General features: G+C 44.2%; 3 protein-coding genes across 11 annotated transcripts in view; 1 reads left to right on the top strand and 2 right to left on the bottom strand.

Annotated features, from left to right (window-relative positions):
• kiaa1522 (KIAA1522 ortholog) overlaps positions 1 to 10,752 on the top strand; it is a 42,359-nt gene extending 31,607 nt beyond the window's left edge. For 3 of the 5 annotated variants that reach the window (XM_039819413.1, XM_039819414.1, XM_039819415.1), the window contains 8 exons: positions 3,288 to 3,446; positions 3,864 to 3,907; positions 4,022 to 4,160; positions 4,781 to 4,888; positions 4,968 to 5,128; positions 5,234 to 5,431; positions 5,554 to 9,058; positions 9,552 to 10,752. In XM_039819413.1, coding sequence (XP_039675347.1) covers positions 3,288 to 3,446; positions 3,864 to 3,907; positions 4,022 to 4,160; positions 4,781 to 4,888; positions 4,968 to 5,128; positions 5,234 to 5,431; positions 5,554 to 9,058; positions 9,552 to 9,592 — 4,355 coding nt within the window. In that variant the 3' untranslated portion in view covers positions 9,593 to 10,752. Of the gene's footprint in view, positions 1 to 711; positions 1,054 to 3,287; positions 3,447 to 3,863; positions 3,908 to 4,021; positions 4,161 to 4,780; positions 4,889 to 4,967; positions 5,129 to 5,233; positions 5,432 to 5,553; positions 9,059 to 9,551 lie in introns of those variants that run through there. The other 2 variants (XM_039819417.1, XM_039819416.1) reach the window with 2 other exon arrangements.
• A 1,077-nt stretch (positions 10,753 to 11,829) lies between these two features.
• Positions 11,830 to 17,695, bottom strand: yars1 (tyrosyl-tRNA synthetase 1). Of its 5 annotated transcripts, none has more exons than XM_039819407.1 (14): positions 17,567 to 17,695; positions 16,184 to 16,250; positions 15,933 to 16,079; positions 15,649 to 15,824; positions 15,388 to 15,517; positions 14,726 to 14,806; positions 13,712 to 13,804; positions 13,483 to 13,618; positions 13,289 to 13,374; positions 13,036 to 13,171; positions 12,816 to 12,916; positions 12,500 to 12,693; positions 12,276 to 12,417; positions 11,830 to 12,097 (listed from the first exon to the last, which is right to left on the bottom strand). In XM_039819407.1, exons 2-14 carry the CDS (start codon positions 16,238 to 16,240, stop codon positions 11,987 to 11,989), a joined length of 1,590 nt encoding a protein of 529 aa, XP_039675341.1. In that variant the 5' UTR covers positions 16,241 to 16,250; positions 17,567 to 17,695; the 3' UTR covers positions 11,830 to 11,986. The 5 variants fall into 5 exon arrangements, with proteins under 5 accessions (XP_039675341.1, XP_039675345.1, XP_039675342.1 ...); XM_039819411.1 differs by having other exon boundaries at positions 12,816 to 12,913; XM_039819408.1 differs by having other exon boundaries at positions 16,184 to 16,253; positions 17,567 to 17,693.
• An 843-nt stretch (positions 17,696 to 18,538) lies between these two features.
• Positions 18,539 to 19,340, bottom strand: LOC120570836 (SOSS complex subunit C-like). The gene has a single exon (XM_039819412.1). It carries the CDS (start codon positions 19,114 to 19,116, stop codon positions 18,805 to 18,807), a length of 312 nt encoding a protein of 103 aa, XP_039675346.1. The 5' UTR covers positions 19,117 to 19,340; the 3' UTR covers positions 18,539 to 18,804.
• Positions 19,341 to 19,353: the final 13 nt, after the last annotated feature.

Below are 19,353 nucleotides of genomic sequence, written 5' to 3'. Positions count from 1 at the left end.
AAGCCTCCAGTGCTGCACTATTGCCTAAAAAAACACATTTTCATCGCAGAAGCTGGAGAATGCAGTTCTCAGTTTTATTTTACTGCAAAAAAAGTTTTCTAGTTCTAGGATTTAGTTATGAGGAAAGTTTACATCTATGCATTTTGATTAAGAAATCTTTCTTTGGCTTTTAAGTTGTATTAGTCATTACAATATGTTAAAATGTTAGTAATTATCAAGGTAGTATTTCACACCAATACATACTGGGATTTCTTTTTTTTTTTTATTACAAACCAAACAGTACAAACTCAATGCAAACCCCCAAAAAGGTGGTTCCCAACCTGTGGGTCGGACTCCCTCCGGGGGTCTTAAGATACATCTGAAGCGTCACAGGATTGTTAAAATTGTTCTCCAATTGTCACTTTTGTTCTTAGATTGATTTATCTTTCCAGGCTCTTGGCATTCACACGCGTGATGTGTGCATACACGCAATCACACGTGTGCTTCTATATTGAGTGAAGTGTGGGTGGATGCCTCCAGAAAGCCAGACTTTGACAGCCGTTTTGCTTGTGGAGGGGGTGGCCTTTATTTGACAATAGAGAGGGAATTGCAATGGAGGGAGCCAGTGTGAGCGACAGAGCAAAATATATAGAGAGGGAGAGAGAGCAGAGGGGGGAAGGGAGGAGGGTATCAGACTCAGGGATAAGGCAGCTGGGACAGGCTGCTTGGCTGGAAGCAGATCTTATTGTGTACTCGTCCATCCCGAGTCACTCAGACACTCTGCAGGAGGAGGAGAGAGCTTCTCTCTCTGACAACAGGCCACCTACAGCCACTCACAGACAAGACTTATTTATTTTTAATCATTATTATATCCTTAGAGTTCAGAGCATCGGGATCTTCTTTGTAAAACAAACTGACTTTTTACACCACTGACAGAAAAAAAAGGACTTGTTGGACTTTTATTTGCCTTTACCACAATATTTTGATTTTGGATCTGCTATGGCGCTGGTGTAGGCATGGTGGTCTACTGGAGGAAGCGCCTCCACTCTCTGCTGTCTGTCTTCAAGAAGAAGGGTGAGTGCTGACTCCCGTGGCAGTCGTTGGCAGGCTGTAGCTTTGACTTTAGGCTGCTGACAGAATTGAACGCTGGTTTGGACAGTAATACTCTTAAAGCGTTGCTTTGCTTTAGGTTTGTAAAGTTAAGCTGACCTTTTTTCCAAAACATTATATGCCCTAAAAAGTTTGCATTGCACGGTTGAGGTTATGAGGTGATGGATTAGAAAGTTAGTTAGTGTAAACACTTGCTTCTATAATTGCCGATTTTGTGTGCTGCTCATTGTCTCTGTCTCACAAACACAGACACACTGCCATGCAAGAATTAGTGCTGAAGACAATTTAGGGGTTCTCTCTAATGAGATAAAGGGCTTAACTGACTTTTTTGGCGGTCGTCTTAATCGACCAAAAGCCCTAAACCTCCCGCAGGGGTCTGGCGGAGTCTCGCGAATGGCTGCTTTTCCAAAAAAAATCACAACTACTAGTTAGAGCACAACACCTTAAATGCGAGTAATATGAACACTGCGATGGCCGTTTTGTAATGAACTTTGTCTCTGTTTCTTGGATGGCATCAGACAGTCCCAGGTTCACAATGACCTGAGATTTCCCACAGCCACACACAGGGGCGGGCATTGTGTCTGGCCTGCCTCACCTGTGTGATTGCGGAGGGGATAGGGGTAGGAGTGTCTGTTACCTTACACACACAAACGTGTACAGTATGTACGTCCACACTCACACAGTGTTACCTTACCAGGCGAGACTGAGAGCCACAGTGTTGAGAGTGACAAAGGAGGGAAAGGGGACACCTCGCGTTGACTTCTGATTAGCTAATAACAGACAACATACAGTGTATGTAACTGACATAGCCCACACAGCCAAAAGCATACAGCTAAAAATAAAAAAAAAAAAATTAATAAAAAAAGGGGTGCTGGGTAGGACCTTGCTGGTAGAGCGGTGCTTTTGCCCTTATATATGCTTTTTTATGCATATTTTTTTCTTTCTTTTTTTTTTAATTCCCTTCTTTCTTTTTTTTTTTTTTTTTCTTTAAGGCCTAAAATGCCCAAAAGATAATTATAATAAAAATATTGTTTCATCATTTTCCGAGACCTGCCTTTAATTTACACACATTCTCCTCATAATCATTTAGCTTCCCCTGCCTAGTTTGCACTTAAGCCCTCTAGAAAAGAATAAGTGCCTCACAGGCAAACCACATGCCACGAAAGTCAAACTGTCTTTGGTTGTCACATCAAATATGAATGTGCAACAGTATTTAAGACAAGATGGCTTCCACCTCCTAAATCCCCAAATACTGTTGTTTGTGGACACATACTCAAGGTAAAAAATGTAAAGCTTACCATCTCTTGAACACTATAGGATAGGCAAAAATAAGCCTTGGCTTCAGCCTATTCATTTTTCGGTTAGCTACAGTGGCAAATTGTGGGAAATAATTGTTTCTTTCATGTATGTTAACCGAAATAAAATGATTCATCATAATCATCATCAACACTGAAGTTTAGCATAACTGAACTACAGCTGGCTGGGCCGTTGCTCCAATTGGCCCTGCCAGCTTTGCCTATAATTACTGCTGTTATAACTAGTACTTATTTTTATTATTAAATCTTAATTTTCTGTTCAGTCTCCACTTTTGTTGGCTGTCTTTTGACATTGAGTAAAGCCATCCTGAAAGGAGAGCCTGGTCCAGTTCCCACGCAGGAGGTCCCCCAGTAGGGGGTCCAGTGACATCTTTACATACGGACAATCCAGATTATCTAATCCTCCATGATAGATACTGCAGGAGATTAGCCAGGCAATAGTTTACTGTTGAGATCCTGGTCAGGCTGGGACGTCTGCCAACTAAACTGCTCAGCTGAGGAGATTGGAAGAGTGTGCTGCGTCAAACGTGCACAGATATAAGCACACGCTCGCGACAGGTGGAGGTGCAAAGGGTTCACTGTAAAGCTGATAGATGTTTTGGCAAGTGGACACCTGTTGAGTCTGTTTGCATTTGGTTGATGTTTGACAAAGAGGACTAGGCAGTGCCGGCTGAAAGACAAAGGTTTAAATGGCTTGTAGGTAGCTGGTGTGTTTCAGAATAAAGTGTGGTGTTTTTGGTCCAAAGATAAAACAATTTTCATGGCAGATACATGGTAAATAGGAAGAAGTGTAATAAGCTGCTGTTCAATTCAAGATCAACATTTTACATTTGTCTTCTTCTCTGTTTTCCCCAACCCTTTGTTTTTCCACCATACCAACAGCTGGCCCGAAAGGGAATGAAGACCAGAAGAGGTTGACCGTCCACTACAGGACATCCCAGCACTACCAGGAGAATGTTTTCATCGAGGGCAGCAGGCCACAGTACCTGGAGGACCTGCACACTGAGGCCCAGGAAGGGCTCAAGATATTACAGCAGGAAGGTCAGACACAGGACTGTAAATACCAAAACGTATTAGTTCATACTGTAGACACTTAATGGCATATATTCGTGTTTTATATTCAAAGAATGTACAATAGATGTAAACCCATCTAAATAAAGCTTACCAACAATATTTTAGAACACACTGTAGTGTAGTTTAGTATAGTAAGTACTATCAGACTGATTAAAGACATAGGAGTATATGTTGTCGTGTTTTTTCTTTTAAAAATATAACAGATTTGTGTTCGTCAGTGGCACTTTTCCATATTCAGGTCATATTAAAGTTACCAGCTGGAGCTTCATTTTTTCACACATTTTTGATCTACAATTACAATCACTGATGATAGATACTGTACATGATTATGGATGGAGTGTACTCAGCTTCGGTGTTTGATCCTTGTCTATTTGGTTCACACAGAGCACACGAATGGAGTGAACTTTCCTGACGATGAGAGCATTGCTGTAAGTGCCTCCAAAAGCTGTGTGTGTCATTTTTTCCTTCACTTCCTACACACAAAGAATGCCACCTAATTAAAAACTGCTGCGTGTGTGTGTGTGTGTGTGTATCCCCTGCAGTCCACAGACACTCTGCGTCCGGAGCAGCATATCAGCTCCAAGGACAGAGGTGGCTCTCCGGAGACGAGCTCCACCGCTGGGAGTACTGATACCACAGTACCTTCTGCTGTGTCGACTAGGCCTGTGCTCACCCGCCAAGGTAAACCACAGCTGTGTGTGTGTGTGTGTGTGTGTGTGTGTGTGTGTGTGTGTGTGTGTGTGTGTTTAAGGAGAGACTGAGAGATTGAAAGGAAGCATCCATATCTTATATCTTAGGGAAGTAGGAGCTAATCATAGTTCTTGTGCCTGTGAAAGCAGTTTCAGCTTTGTTCCTGGGTTTACTGCTTTATGGCGAGTCATAAGCGTGTACTTATTTAGCATGCACATCTCATTCCCAGCTGCTTGGTGCCTCTGCAGTTATGGCGTGAAATCAAAGGAAAAGCAACTTGACACACACACACACACACACACACACACACACACAGCTGGAGCTTTTTTTTTCGATTACTCAAAAGTTCTAAGCATCTGAAGACAGCACTGCACAGCTGTAAGGCAAAGTGTGTGTGCTTGCTTGTGTGGACAAAGAAAATGTAATTGGTATTCTGGTCCATATTTCAAACATCCTTTTTAAAATCCTCTAGAAAAGCCAGGTCCCCAATATACTTTTGTTAGTTTCGATGCATTGTAGTTGTAAGTTCTTCTCCTGTCCTGAGCACAGCTTTTTCATTGCAGAATAACTCTCCTCAAATTCAGTTACAGTAGTTGAACTCTGTCTCTCAGGTTCTACATTCAAGCCTCTGAATCCAGTGAAAAGACTAGATAAGAGCAGGAAGAGGAGTAGGAGGACCACCATCATGGGTATTCCCAACCAGGTCCAAAAAGAGCTTGGTATGTCCACACCATCATGTAGACATCATGCATCCTTGGGGGTAAACTTGTTATTGACAGTGATTTGCCCTCTTCCCAGCATTGCACAGAAACTCAACCTTCCAGCAGCTCGTATCTTCCTCTAATCACGACGGAAATGTCACTAACAGCCAATCAGGTGTTGTTATCATTCCTATGGTTGATGGAGGGTCTCCAGTAGCGAATAAGGAGGGAGCAAGGGTGCACCTTTCCGACCTGGAGGTAAACTGTTCTCCAGAAAGTATACATTTATTTTCAGAATGGTTTTAATAAACATTACAGGTTGTTTTTATCACTTCAAATTGTCCTTTTTCCACTCCTGAACAGGCCTCTGGGGATGAACAGCTGCTGAGGAAACACCTCCAGGAAATGTACCAAGATGAGCAGCCTTTAAACCACCAGGGCATTGCCTCCTATCCCTGTCCCACCTCAACCCTGAGACCCAAGTCCCTTGCACTACCCGGCATGACCAATTTCTCATCCTTCTGTCCTTCAACGGTGTTTAGCTTCCTCCAGGAACCCCAGGTAAGGATTAAATCAGTTAGTTAGGGATACAATTCAATAATCTATATTTTACCTTATTCTGTGTTGAGCATTTGGGAAACCTAGCTGTGAAATTCATATTTCTGTGTTGTTGTTTTTTGTAGGGTCCAGTGATGTCCATGTCTCCTCAGGCCACCTACTTGTCTACGATCATCCCTAATGCTGTCTTGCCAGCCTCGATTGATGTCATAGAGATCGACCGCAGCAGCAGTCGGACGCGTGGCAGCAGTGTGAACCATGGCGGTAGCGTTCGCACTGTAAGCAAAAGCAGCCTTGCATCCGGGGACTTATCAGTCAGCCCGTTTTTGTCCAGAAGATCAGATGGAGATGGTTCCCAGACTGGCAATTCCCACAACGACTCCACACTGATGCCCACATCGGCTTCGGGGTCGAACTGGAGCGAGTCGCAGTCTTCAAAGACCATTAATTCAAACTCCTCCCCTGTATCCTCTAAGGGTAGCACACGTAGTGGCAACTCACAGAGAGTGGGTCCGAATGGGCGGGAAAGCCAGACAGAGCAGTCTAGTGGGGACCAAGACCTCGTCAGTCTCCGTAGCTTAGTCAGCATGATTAGCAGCTACAACAGTAAAAGGGAAAATGTTGTTACAGGTCAAGAACATGAGTCTGATGTATCAGGGTCAGTGGCTGCTGGGGACGATGCAAAGACCAGACAGAATTTCACTCGCAGTCTGTCGGTTATGAAGACCAAGCAGCCCCCGGCCCCTCCACGGAGAACCAACTCTCTGCATAGTAATAAGATCAGGAGCAACTCCAGGGTTCTGGTGGATATCGACGACTCTGTGTCTGGAGATGTGGCGAATGCCACAGAAAATATTGTAGCAACGGATGAGATCAAATCAGTTCCTGCAGATACCAGTAGGATCCCCACCTTTGTACCAAACCCCACGGGGTCCAGCTGTGTAGATGCTTCCTCCAGTCCTTTGAGCCCCACACAGGCGTCTTCTACTGAGGCAGGAGGAGCAACAGAGGCAGAATCCAGCAGCTCCTCCCCCCAGAGAACTCCCTCAGAAGGGGGGAAATTTGAACGGACCATGTCCCCTTCCAGTGGCTACTCCAGTCAGAGCGGCACTCCGACACTCTCCCCAAAAGGGATCTCCCCAACCTCTCCTGACAAACAGAAGAAGAAACCTGTCAAACCAGAGAGATCGGTGTCTCGAGCCTCATCCTCGGCAGCTTCCCCTTCCTCCTCGCTTACCTCCCTATCATCTGGCACATCTGAGTCTGTCAATCCAGAAGTCTCCACATGTAGCCCCAGTCTGCCTCCTCAGGGATCTCCACCCACCGTTGCTGCAAAAGAACTCACTCCGGATAACAATTCTTCGACTCTGGGGGTTGAAGTCAGGAAGCTGTTGAACATCCCACCACCTCCCAAAGTCAAAGCGCCGTGTCCTCCTCCTCCGGAGACATGGGCTCACAACAGACGCACCTTTCAGCTCCTGTGTGGACCTTGCCCTAATGTCAGCACAGTAACCCAGAAACCAGCACAGATACAAGACAGCACAGTGAAACAAGCAGGAACCCAGACGGAAGACATCAAGGAGATGCACGTTGTAGTTGAAAAACAATCAGCTATAGACAAATCTGTCTTAGAATTGTCAGAAAGCAAAGCAAAGCCTGAGACTTTGTTAGAAACAGGTCCCGAAGGTGTTCACAAGGAGACGGAGAATAGGGAATTTCCAAGTACCGAACGAGAGAGCATGGAAGCAAGTGCAGGCGTTCAGAAACAAGAGCAGAGTAGTAGCCCTGTGGTGAAGGACCCTGAGAGTCCAAAGAAAGATCCTCCTCCTGTCATGAAGAAACCCATGGCAGTACTGCACAGAGAGGAACTGGTGTCAACAGAACACTCAGTGGACAGACAGCAAACACAAATGAGTAGCAGCGCCACGACAGAAGGTCACTTACCTGTTGAGAACCATACAGCCTTCTCACAGCACGGGGTTGTAATTTTAGTTCATAAGAGTGATCACGACATGGACAAAAGTGAGGTCACATCCATGCAGACGCTTTCTGTAGAGGTCCCCAAAATGAGTAAGGCCTCGCCACCACCTACCCCTCCGCCTGCATACCACCCTACACCTCCTCTGCCAAGAAAGACGCCTCCTTCTTCGGTGTCTGCGCCACCAGATGAATTACAGAGGCTACAGGAGGAGGTCCATGTCGCAGAGTCTTGTTGGCCCCCTCCTCCGCCTCCTATGGAAGAGGACTTGGTGTTTGGAGGAGACGAGGTTGACTTTCCTCTACCTCCTCCACCCTTTGTGACAGACAGTGTGGCAAACGTGACGGACAGTTGTCTCACAGAGCTGGATGTCCCAAGAAGACCCACGGAGGAAGTCGGAGAGACAATTGAGGATTCGAGTGAAGCTGGCACATCTGTACATGGACAAATTCCAGATGTGTCCCCTGCTGTTCCACAAACGGTTATTGACACCAAACCAGAGGTTGCCGTGCAAGTTTCAAAAGCTGACACTGCTGATGAGATTTATTGCAGACCAGTGGAACATTTTTTAGCTGTTTCAGACAGTGTCCCACCTCCCCCAGTGAATTCACCCTCTTTGCCACCCATTGCAGGAGCAGAGAACCCAGTATCAGTCTCTGCTTTAGTTCCTCCCAGCAGTTTCCGGAAGCGAGACTCTCTGAAAATTGAAGATCAGCCTCCCTCCGAACATCCCGTCAGTGCCCAACCTCCAATTCCTGTCCCAGTAGCACCACCTTTACCAGCAGAGAATTTAATTCCTGGTGTTCATTTCCGAAGGCAGCCCAGTGTGCAAAACCGAGAGGCTAGGAGCAAGGAGCTCCTTTCCCGCCACAAAAGTGCACCCATTCCCAAAGAGGATGCCAACATACCTCTAGTCACCCCCTCCCTGCTTCAGATGGTTCGTCTCAGATCAGTCAACATGACTGAAGATCAGGTGAAAGCTCCATCGGAGGACAAGTCAACGAACCAGGGTGCTTCAGATCAGGAGAATTGCCCAGTTTCAATCCCAGGACCTCAAAACACTCCACAGAAGCCCATCCGCAAGTCCCTGTCACTAAAATCTCCCCCGCAGACAGTAAAGACATCCTCTGTGGTGATAAACAATCCTTCCATGCGCTTACAGGAAGCCATACGTATGAAAACGGCAGCCATGTCTTCAAGAGATGCTCTTCCATCCCGACTGGGTGTGAGATCGTCCACTTACAGCTCTGTCGGTGAACAAGGGGCTCTGTCCCTGAAATCCCCTGAGGGACGTGACATGCACAAGTCCCCGGCCTCTACCGCCAGCTTTATCTTCTCGAGGAGCACAAAAACGGTTGTCATAGACAAGACTCCAGCCGCCTCCTCCACCGAAGCTCAGGCAAGTCTGAAGCAAAGCTTGGCGGCCGAGCTCATGCAGGCGTCCGACAAATCGAAGGCCCCCGCTTTCTCCAACGGTGGGGGGAAGTTGGACAGAGTTCCTCCTCCAGTCGCAAAGAAACCCGCCCACGGGAGCATCAGCGCTTCACAGCATCTTCCTGCTTGTTCAGCAAAGATGGACTTGAGTGTTGAAGGAAACGGAGCAATAGCAGGAGTGCATCATATGAGTGGAATAATACCTTCTGAGACAACAAGTAAGAGCCGCAACATTCTTTGTAACCATGATTTTCTGTCATTTGCGCAAGTCATGAAAGACTGCCTTCATCAGTGTACTGCTGCTGAGCGTGTAAACTCTGTGCTGATTCATTGCTAACATAAATCAATAGCAAACGTGCCACACTCATGTCATGAAGACACAGAATGCAAATCCAAGCATTTCCATGATGTTGAACAGCTAAGCAGTTTCACATTGCCTTAAACAGCATATGTTCTGCTCTCCAGAACTGCACACACAAGCCCCCCTTCTCCTTACACTAACCCAATACAAATGCTGCAGGCTTTGCCCTTAGCTTTTTCCAGTCAAATGTGCAAGCATGTGCTTCAATCAGCCTTAACCTGAAGCTCATGATCATGTCTCAGTGACTGAATTAGATTACAGAACACTCATTACATGTGTTCCTGTAACTGTATTATGCTGATTATGCTGATGCCATCATGTCTATCCTTTTCTTGTCTTCCCCCCTTCAGCTACAAGAGTGACAGCAGACACAATTGAAACACTGTTTTGAAAGAGCATTGAACCAGGCTCGTGCCAGAGGAACAAGCAACGACTACAAGCAAGTAAAAGGACAACTCCCAGCAAGGACTGGCATTACTGAGAGACGTACAAGTCAACTATCAGAGTGTTGTGTGTGTTAAGTCTTCTCCAAAAGCCTTAGCCTGTAATGGCCTTCTTACATATTAATGCAAAAAAAATGTGTAGCTCCCCATTTCTTATGATAGCTTTATTCTGGAGTATTTTTCTAAGCTATAGTTTTTCTCTTATTAAGGCGCCTCAGGATGAAATGGTGTACATTGGCTTGATTGTACATATTTGGCTTGTGTGAGATCGCCTCCCAGAGGTAGAATTAGGTAGCATTCCTGTACAGAGGTTTACTGTCTAAGTCTTTTTTGCCTGTTGTAATATAATGCATAATTAAGCACTTGTCAGGAAAAAGCAGACGATTGCATCCACGACAGGACACATTAGCATTTTATCACCTTCTTGGCTTAAAGATTGGAGTAAAAACTAATTGTCACACTCTGTTTTGGTCCTGCTTTTCACTGTGTGGATACATATATCTGGAATAGTATTTTGAGAAAAAGGGATGCTGCATACTCAACAAGAATGAGAGGAAGATATTTTGTCAATTAGGACAGGCACTTTTGTGAAGCTACAGATGATAAACCGTTAAGACTTATCACAGAAAAGCATCCGATTACAGCAACTGCTAAAATGTCAATTAGATAGAATTTTTAGTAAAGGTCATCGCAGTAACACAAGCATCCTATTTATTTATGTGTGGTTGTTTCCACTTGTAGCACTGTCTGTCACCTTTTCCTACCAAATATAAAATATTTAAGAATCTATTTCATCTGGCAAACCACTCTTAGGGCTATGGATGTAACGACTGGCCCTGGATGATTGATACACTGGAGTAGACTTAGTGAGAGGTCAATGTGTTTTTTTTTATTAAATGTTCTGTATCCAAAACTTTGGCCTATGCCTTTTTGGTGGAAAATCCAACTCATCACTATTTGCACAAAAAAATGCTTTCCCCCCCAGCAAAATCATTCATTGGTGAGTGAACGGACTCTTTGTAATGGGTCGAAAATCGACATCTTGATGATTATAAAGATTTTATGTACAGTTATTACTTCTATAAATAAAATTTAAGTGTATTAAAAATGCAGTTCCCGGATTTCGTTCTCTTTGAAGATGTGGTACAGACAGACACCTAAACATACGGTAGCTCTCATCCAACACAGATGCATTTCATTTCTGCAGACCACAGAATTCAGCCAGCGTTTATTTCAAGTTAGAGATGATGCATCATTTCATTATATGACAGTTAATGTCCAGATATTGATTTCTGTACACTACCCCAATTGCAACCGTACAATGTCTTATAGTACATGGCATATATGGCATTTATTTATAGATAATCTTACGTCTCAAACCCCAAAAACATGTTTAATTAGGTTTGGCAGATTGGCCACACTTCCCTGTGATTTACCATTAAGGCCCAGGAAAGTACTGAAACATTAAAGGTGCTCCAAGCGATGTTGGGTGACGTTACTTCTTGTAATATACGTTCAAAGTATTGTCAAACAAAACGGAGGCTAGCTCGCCCCTCCCTCCTCCTCATCATCCTGTCCCCTCCCCCTCCCTTCTCCGCTTCCTTAAAACAGTCATGAACGCGCATTGTGGAAGTAGCCTACGTGCTAACGCTGCTGTAGAGATGGCTCAACCAACTCCTTCTTGTCAGTAATTGGCTGGAACACTGTTATGTTTGGTGGTGCAGGTTGGCGCAGTTTGTTTTTGTTGGCGTTTGCGGAGCCTGGGCTGTCTACAGAGACCGCGTTTTTTACAGTGTGTTCAGGGGACAGGCAGCTAGCGGATAGTGAGGAGATGTTTGCTGTATGTCACAAAACATGTAGCCTAAAAAAAAAGTGTGACATCGCTTAGAGCACCTTTAAGTGCCCTTTTAAAAACACCTGAGATCCCTTATCAGCTACTTCCAGGCACAGGCAGCTAGTACAGCAACATTCTATAAAGTAATCCTTCATTATCTGAGTAGCAGTAGGTCTCTTTTGCAGAAACGGTCGTATTGTATATGCATGTTTAAAGTGTGCTAGAAACACCATACAACACTATGTAAAAAAGGGACAGTAATGAATCATAGGTTGATTAGTTACAGAATTTGGTTGTACACTTTTAGGAATAACATTTTCTAATAAAGTAAAAGCAAGGTAAAAGAATTTGTCCCAGCCAGTCCAAAGCATCTGAGACTTTTGGCATCAATGTCCCATCACTCGCCAAGAAAGCATCCAGATGAAGTTGGGACCGGCGATTTGTTGATGAAGGTATTCTTGATTTCATGTGGCCGGCAGGAGCAGCTTGAGTGGTGAATGTGATGTACCTAACTGATGTTGCCTCCTTTGAGTGTCTTACATGTGATCTGTCCTAGTTTCGTCATCAGCTGCTTGTCTTTCCACTGAGCTACACACTCGCCCGATATCTTCAGGTCGACCTGGGGAGATCGTTATGGACAGACAGTCAATCCCCTACAGATGACGCACTTTATTCCAATATGCCATTATTCCATTGTACAAATTTTATGATGAATATAAAACATTGGTCCATATTTGAAGAAGAAAAAAAAAAAAAGAATTAATTTATGAATAGAGTCCGATCTGACTGAAACCTACCTGTACTTTCTCCCACACCTTCTTCTTTGGGTTGAGTTTGTCATCTGGTTTGCCCGTCTCGTATCCCTCGACAAAGACCCGTTCTCCTGGCGACGACCCCTCTGGAGGGTCCAGAGGCTCCACCCTCCTGGGCTCCCCTTCACTAAAAAAATAAATCAGAGTGAGCAGAGTAACGAAACAAAAGAAATGAAGCTGAGGGATGTACCGTGTGGGACAACACTCACATAGAGGCACACAGCAGCATGGCTTGAGACTCAATCCCTCGCATCTTCTGGGGTTTCAGATTGCACAGCACCAACACCAGTCGGTCCTGCAAGTCCTCCTGGGAAACATAGGCCACCAGACCGCTGACTACCGTTCTTGGCTGCGGCTCCCCCACATCAATCTTCTCCAGGTACAGTGAATCAGCGTCTGGATGCTGGAAAATAAAAAAAAAGGCACCCAGGTGAGCTCAGAGAAAGAGGGGCCGTACAGATGGATCACTTCAACACATCATGTGAAGAGACGCTATGCTGATCAGGCATCATCCTCACATCCTACCTTCTCCACACTGATGATCTTGCCCACCCTGATGTCCACTCTGGAGGGGTCCAGCTCGTCATCCTCTCCTCCTCCTGCCTTGGTGCCCTTTGCAGCCCCTTCTGAAAACACACACACCAATTTTTGCAGAACTAGTCACACCGCTATATTTGGAGTAACAGGATGTGAGAGAGTGAAGGCGAGAGGGAAGACAGCGAAGGATGATGGGTAAAATACTCACTCGTCTTGGAGGGGTTGGGGTAGGCAGTGTTGGAAAGTTTGCGGAGCTCAGGCGACTCAAACTTCTTTCGGATTGGCTCCAGCAGTTGGTTTAGTGCTACTTCCACGGAGGCCTTCAGGTCTCCTGGATGGACCAGCTGAAAGATTGCCAAAGGTTAGATCAGACCAGAAGTGGAACATCGAGCATTTTAGCAGGGATATACTTTAAGGAAGGGATTTTATTCTTCAAATAAACCTGTGTGTCTATACATTACCTCCTCAGCAAAGTCCTTCTCCAACTCTTCAAAGGCAGTGTAGATTTTGTCTCCACCCCACTTGGGGTCTCTTTTGACGCAGAACTCTGAAACACAATAATCCCAATCATCAACTCGTGTTATGCTCTTTATACGAGTGGAGGAAAAGTCTGACGCTGAGATAACAGCGGGCGATTCAACGGAGAGTTCTCTACCTCCGCGGAGAGGGAAGACCACATGTTTGACAAAGGAGAGGACTCCATTGTTCTGGATGTTGCCCGGCTCACAGAAAGCCTTCTTCAGCTTCTTCTTCACGTCTCCGGCAGAGTCCAGCAGATCGATCTTTGACTCCTGCAGCCCAAAGAGATGACGGTATGACCACAAGCTGTAGGAGAAAAATGTTCGTACGAATCTTGACCTATTTTATTCCTACTGTTGACGTACTTCCTCTGAGGAGCTCATCTTGGCCCCCGTCAGTCCTGGCACCATCGGGTTCATTAGATGGGAGCGCTTGGCATAGCCAAGGGTAGGCAAGTACTGGAGGCAGATGAGAGGATACCGTTACTCTTTATACTGTATGAAGATCTTATTGTGAAAACGATTTCATGGGATCACCCTGCTGTGACATTTATAGTTCATCAGTTCTATAAATCGTCGTCATTATCAGTTATTATGTCGAGACCTGAAAATTAATGCACATGGAGTAAATAAATTAGAACTAATTTTTTAAAGTCCAAAATTATTCATGTGCCATCAACAAACTCACAGCTACTCCTAATAGGGTTGGGTACCGAAACGCGGTGCTAATACGGCACCGGTGCCTAAACGACCGGTATCTACCGGACCAAATCGCAACACCGATTTCGGTGCCTCATTTCGGTGCCAATTAAATGCCTTTTGCGCTGCTCTCTGATGCTCTGAAACAGACGTTAGAGGCAACAGGAGCTTCGCTCCACGTGACGCTAGTTAACACTTCACTTGACAGCAGCTAACGTTAGCCTACCGTTAGCTAGCAGCTGGATTAAACACAGTTAAAATGCTGACAGCTAAACAGTGTAAAGTGTGACTGTATTTCACTGGAGAGGATTCCAACAGCGGGACGTTAAGCAGCGTGCAGCCTGTGTTGTCGGAAAAACACAGACGGCGCGTTCACTTGAAACTAGTAAGCCTCGTGGTGCATTCAAAGTTATTGTAAAATACCCTATTCACTATTACCCTATTTTTTAAGTATCGGTTCAGGCACCGTTTAGGCTCCGACACCATTTTAAAAGTATCGTTTTAGCACCGGTATCGGAAAAAACCCAAACGATAAGCGACCCTAACTCCTAAACTAATCATCCACAGGAGCTGCCGCGAATGTGTTGATTAATGAAAGAGAAGCGGGAAGACGTCAGGGACGTAGGGAAGCGAGATTGGGAAGGATTGAAATGAATGTGCAAAGATGGAGGGAGATGGCACCTTCTCTGCCAGAGTGAAAATCTTCCTCTGGTCAACTCCTCCAAACTGGGCGTCCACCTTGAGGTACTCCTCATCCAGAGCCTGAGGGCAAAAGAACACAACAGAATAGAACCGATCTTTATTGTCATTGTTTTCAACGACGAAACGCAGTTTAGCAGCTCTCAATGTGGCAGTTGAATCACAGACAAACAGTAATATAAAATGTAAATAGTAAAATATAAAATACCAAAATACAACATTTAAGTAGTAAAATATAAAATAACAACAAAATAGAAACTTGAAACAGTAAAATATAACAATCAAGATAAATGAACACGATGAGTCGACACATATATACAGTACAAAATGTTATTGCACTTTCAATTTTTTTGGGGGGGGGGTGAAAGCTGTTTTTCAGTCTGTTGGTCCTGGATCAACAGACTGAGAAATTCCATGTTCTACTCCCATCATCAAGTTCTAAAGAGTTCAAGATGTGAGGGGGGCACGCAGGATCACATCCGAAAGCTTGTTTTGGAGTATGTATCTCACCATATGTGGACAATGTGCTGTAATTACAGTATAGCTAGTTCATTTTATCACTAGGGTTATGAAGAGACCCAAAATAATAGGATACCACTCCTGGAGACCAGCAGTTACGACTCCATCTAGAAGCGTGTCATTACCTGCAGTCCAGGGTAGAGCAGGCCACTGAGCAGGGGGTGCTCCACCTGCTTGACGACCTCAGCTCCAGCCTTCTTAGCATCATGCTCTGTCACCATGGAGGACAGACGGTACACATCCAGAGTGTACTCTCTGACAAAATACATGAAATACAGACCTTCAACATTAGTTTCAGGCTGCAGCTACAAAGTCCGTATCTGAGAAAGTACATTTCAATAAATGCAACATCAACACAGTCTCCCGTACAAGTCAGCACAACTGACCTGCTGAGCTGGAAGTCAGTTCCTTTGACAAACTTGAGTTTGTCCAGGGGCACACCAATGCTCTCCAACATGGCCTTGATGACCTGTTCGTAGTATTTCACCCTGAGCTCCAGCAGCTCCCAGGGAGCCTTCATGTTGTCTAGGAAGGCATGCAAGTCTGCAAACAGAATAGTGACCTGATTGGGGGAAAGAAAGAAGAAGAGGCAAAAACATGAGCCCTGATTTAGCAGGGAGTGCAGATTAAATTGAATGTGTTAACAAGATGCTCAGTGTGATCTACCCACCTCACATCCAGCCTTAAGGAAGTCTGCTATCTTGGACATGGGGACAAAGTAAGCTACGTGGGGTTTCCCAGTGGTTGCTGTGCCCCAGTACACCTTCAGCTCTCTCTCCTGGAGAATCTGCTTCAGCTTCTCCTCTCCAAGGACCTCCTGCAATACACGCATTCACGAGAATAATGAGACCAAGCTGCTGGTGGACGTCGGTCACTGTGGGTATACGTTTATTTGTTTGTTTGGTTGGTTGGTTGTCCCACCTGGAGGTTCCTAGTGATGAGGTGGAACTTCTCATCCGGGCTTAACTGATCTGCCATGGCGCAGAGCCTTCTGACAGAAAGATAGGAGTTTAAGCGTTGTTATGAATCAGTGTCAACACCTTCGTTTCATTTCGTTATTCTACGGCAGACATGTTGACATGTCATAGTAGGAAAAGCACAGGTGTATTCAAAACCACTAATGACGGCTGCATTCCACTTAGGAGAGGCCCTGGTATTGGGCATGCTGACTCACTGAAATAGCTTACTGGGACACTTGATGGAATTGAGCCATCGTTAAGGTTATCAATTTCAGCTGTGCTTTTCTTACTATGACAAGTCAAAATGGCTGCTGTGAAAAAGGTCCATTGCATTTAAAAAAAAGAAAAGAAAAAAAAAAAAAAAAAAAAAAAAACTATCTGGTAATTATAAGTTACTATCTCATAATGACGAGAGGTGAGGATCTCGTCATTATGGAAAAAAGTTAAGGTATATCTGTCGACAATTTAGGATTTTGCGTTGGTTTTTTTCCTTCTCGCTGTGAGACACTGGGAAATATTGATTTAACTTAATATGGATGGCATTTATATAAGTATGTCAACACCGCGCAAATACAGACAGATTAAATGCATCATTTCCCACTCTTATCCTGTGGTGTAACGTTAAGGAAGATTGATAACTATTATCTTAACCTTTCTCATAATTATTAATGTTAGAAGATGGATGTCGAATTTCTTTTCGCTTTTGTGAAAACAATGCGCTTCTCTACATAGAAGTTCAAGCTCTATTAAATCACTTCCAGTTTAATGATGCCCTGACACAGACGAGAAGATAACGTAACATTTCTCAGAAGGGCTGGGCTTCCCAAGAAGAGAGTCCATGCTAAATTTTGCCATTTTATGAAGGAAACTGCAGCTTAACGTTACATATTTCCTCTATGCCGACATTACCAGAAGACCATTACGATTAGCAAAAGGTATTGAGCATCTCTATCGAGAGTAACGTTAAGTTAGCCACTGAGACTGGGCTTACAACGTAGCTAGCTAAGTAACGTTAACGTTTGAGCTACTGGCTAACGGTAGCTATGTTACCATCAAATCCTCAGTTTGTTATACGTGTCAGAATAGGCCATTCAGTCAACTTTAAGATAATATGCTATAGCTACCCTACTGGCCAGCTCACCTTTAGCGTCACGCTGATAATGAATGAACAAGCCAGCTAGGGCATATCTGGCTAGCTAGCAACAAAACCATGTGCAGCTAACGTTACCTAGCTCCGGTCATGTTTCGGAATAAAACTACAACCAATTTAGTACCTACATTTTCACTTAATCTAACAGCAATGTCAGTCTACCATAAAGCTATACTGTAAAACCTGCTAACCCACCTCAAAACCTGTCTTCTTACAATGAGACGTGGGTAAGTAAAGCCGGTTGGGAGGACCTGTCAGTGTTGCATCAGCGCTAGAGTCAACTCTGCTATCGACTCACATTAAACTCCAGGGGAAAGCAATCGAGAGCAGACAAAATCAGAATCAGCTTTATTGACCAAGTGTGTACACAAACAAGGAATTAGACCATAGACTGTATATTATTAATATTAACAGTCCATGAATTAGACTCCGGTTTTGTTACTCTCAGTGCACTTTCACATAATTAGACATAACAGCTAAAAACAAGGTCAACATAGCTGAACAATGTAAACATTAACATTGATTGCTATGTGTACAGATATAAAATTGCAAAGGGTGCTGGAATAAATATCAATACTAATGTTAACAGGTTGCTTTATATACATAAGGTAGTTGGATTTGGCAGTATATACAGCATGCATATATTCATATTGACAGTGATGACATGTAAAAAAAACAAACATTGTGTATAAAAATATATATATAATTTACAGGTACATTGAAGTACAGTGGATGTTTGAAAAAACTTTGTTATTGTGCAATTAGTGTTATTTTCTCCTTATTCTAAGGAGAAAATGAAGAACAATTATTCCCTTGGGCAAATAATTGTTTTTGGCCCCTATAGACCTATATAGTGCTGTGTGCATTATGTATAGGCCTGTATAAACTATCACCTCTTACATACATTGCATGCAACAGACAATAGTTTATTCACCCAGGTACCAATAAACCAATCAGCACACCTGGGCTCGAATATGCTTTATGTTAATGAAAATGTGCCTTTCCAACTCTCGGCTAGCAAATGCTTTCCCTTCTCTATATCACATTTCTATCTCCATCAGCACCTTCCATAGAAAATCTTTACTATTACCAAAGCGTGTTATTAATATGTTATAGCTCTCCATAACTCTACACGTATCATATCGTAAGTGAAGAGAAACGTAATGCTTTTATAATTACAGCAGCAGAATTTATTAATTACTTAAAAGAGGGCTGACAGCACTGTTCTTTCTAGGGGACCGGATTTCCTATCTAAACCCCTGCTAATAGATCAACACTGATTGCGTTCAAATGTTATATTTTATTCTGTCAGTGGAGTTGTTTGGATGCCAAAATCATTTGGTTGATTACAGGACAAAGAAAGCGAATCATTCGCATGTGAGTTGTTCCCCCGGGGCCGGGGCACTGGTCGGTTTTTGTTCGGAGGTTCAGAGTCAAACATCGGGCTCCAGTCGGGGGAGCACCGGGAGGATGAGGTTCCCAAACGAGGAGTCCTGAGTGATGAAGAAACCGGACGAGTGGACGTGAGCGTGTTGCAGGGCGGCCTTTTGCTGGGCGGCGATGTGCTGCTGCTCCGCGCTGTCTCTCGCCTCCTTCAGGCTGGGTCTGGACGAAAGAGGGATGTTGGCTCCGGGGCTGTTCATGGACTGGCTCTGCATCAGCCGCCTTTTCTCTTTGTCCAGCTCCGCCAGGATGGCCACACGGGTCTTGCTCTGAAAGCCTTGTCCTGGAGGGTTAGCAGCCATGACAGCTTAGCGGAGTTAGCGGAGGAAATGAAGGTCCATGAAGCCTTTTACTGAGAATGTTTTTTTTTTTTTACGTTATGTGCTTGTCCAGCTGACGTCGTTGTAGTTTATTTTTCTTAATGACAGACATAAATGAAGCATAATCAGCCAGAATTAGCTTTGAAGTTTAGGTGTTTTATGCGAACTTCTTAAAGCTAACAGAATGTAAACACTTCCGGCTTGAGTGTTCGTCCTTCA

The sequence above is a fragment of the Perca fluviatilis genome, chromosome 13 (assembly GCF_010015445.1).
Source record: "Perca fluviatilis chromosome 13, GENO_Pfluv_1.0, whole genome shotgun sequence".
Taxonomy (NCBI): domain Eukaryota; kingdom Metazoa; phylum Chordata; class Actinopteri; order Perciformes; family Percidae; genus Perca; species Perca fluviatilis.
Note: the sequence above shows the minus strand (reverse complement) of the source record. Positions and strands in the feature narration are given on the sequence as shown.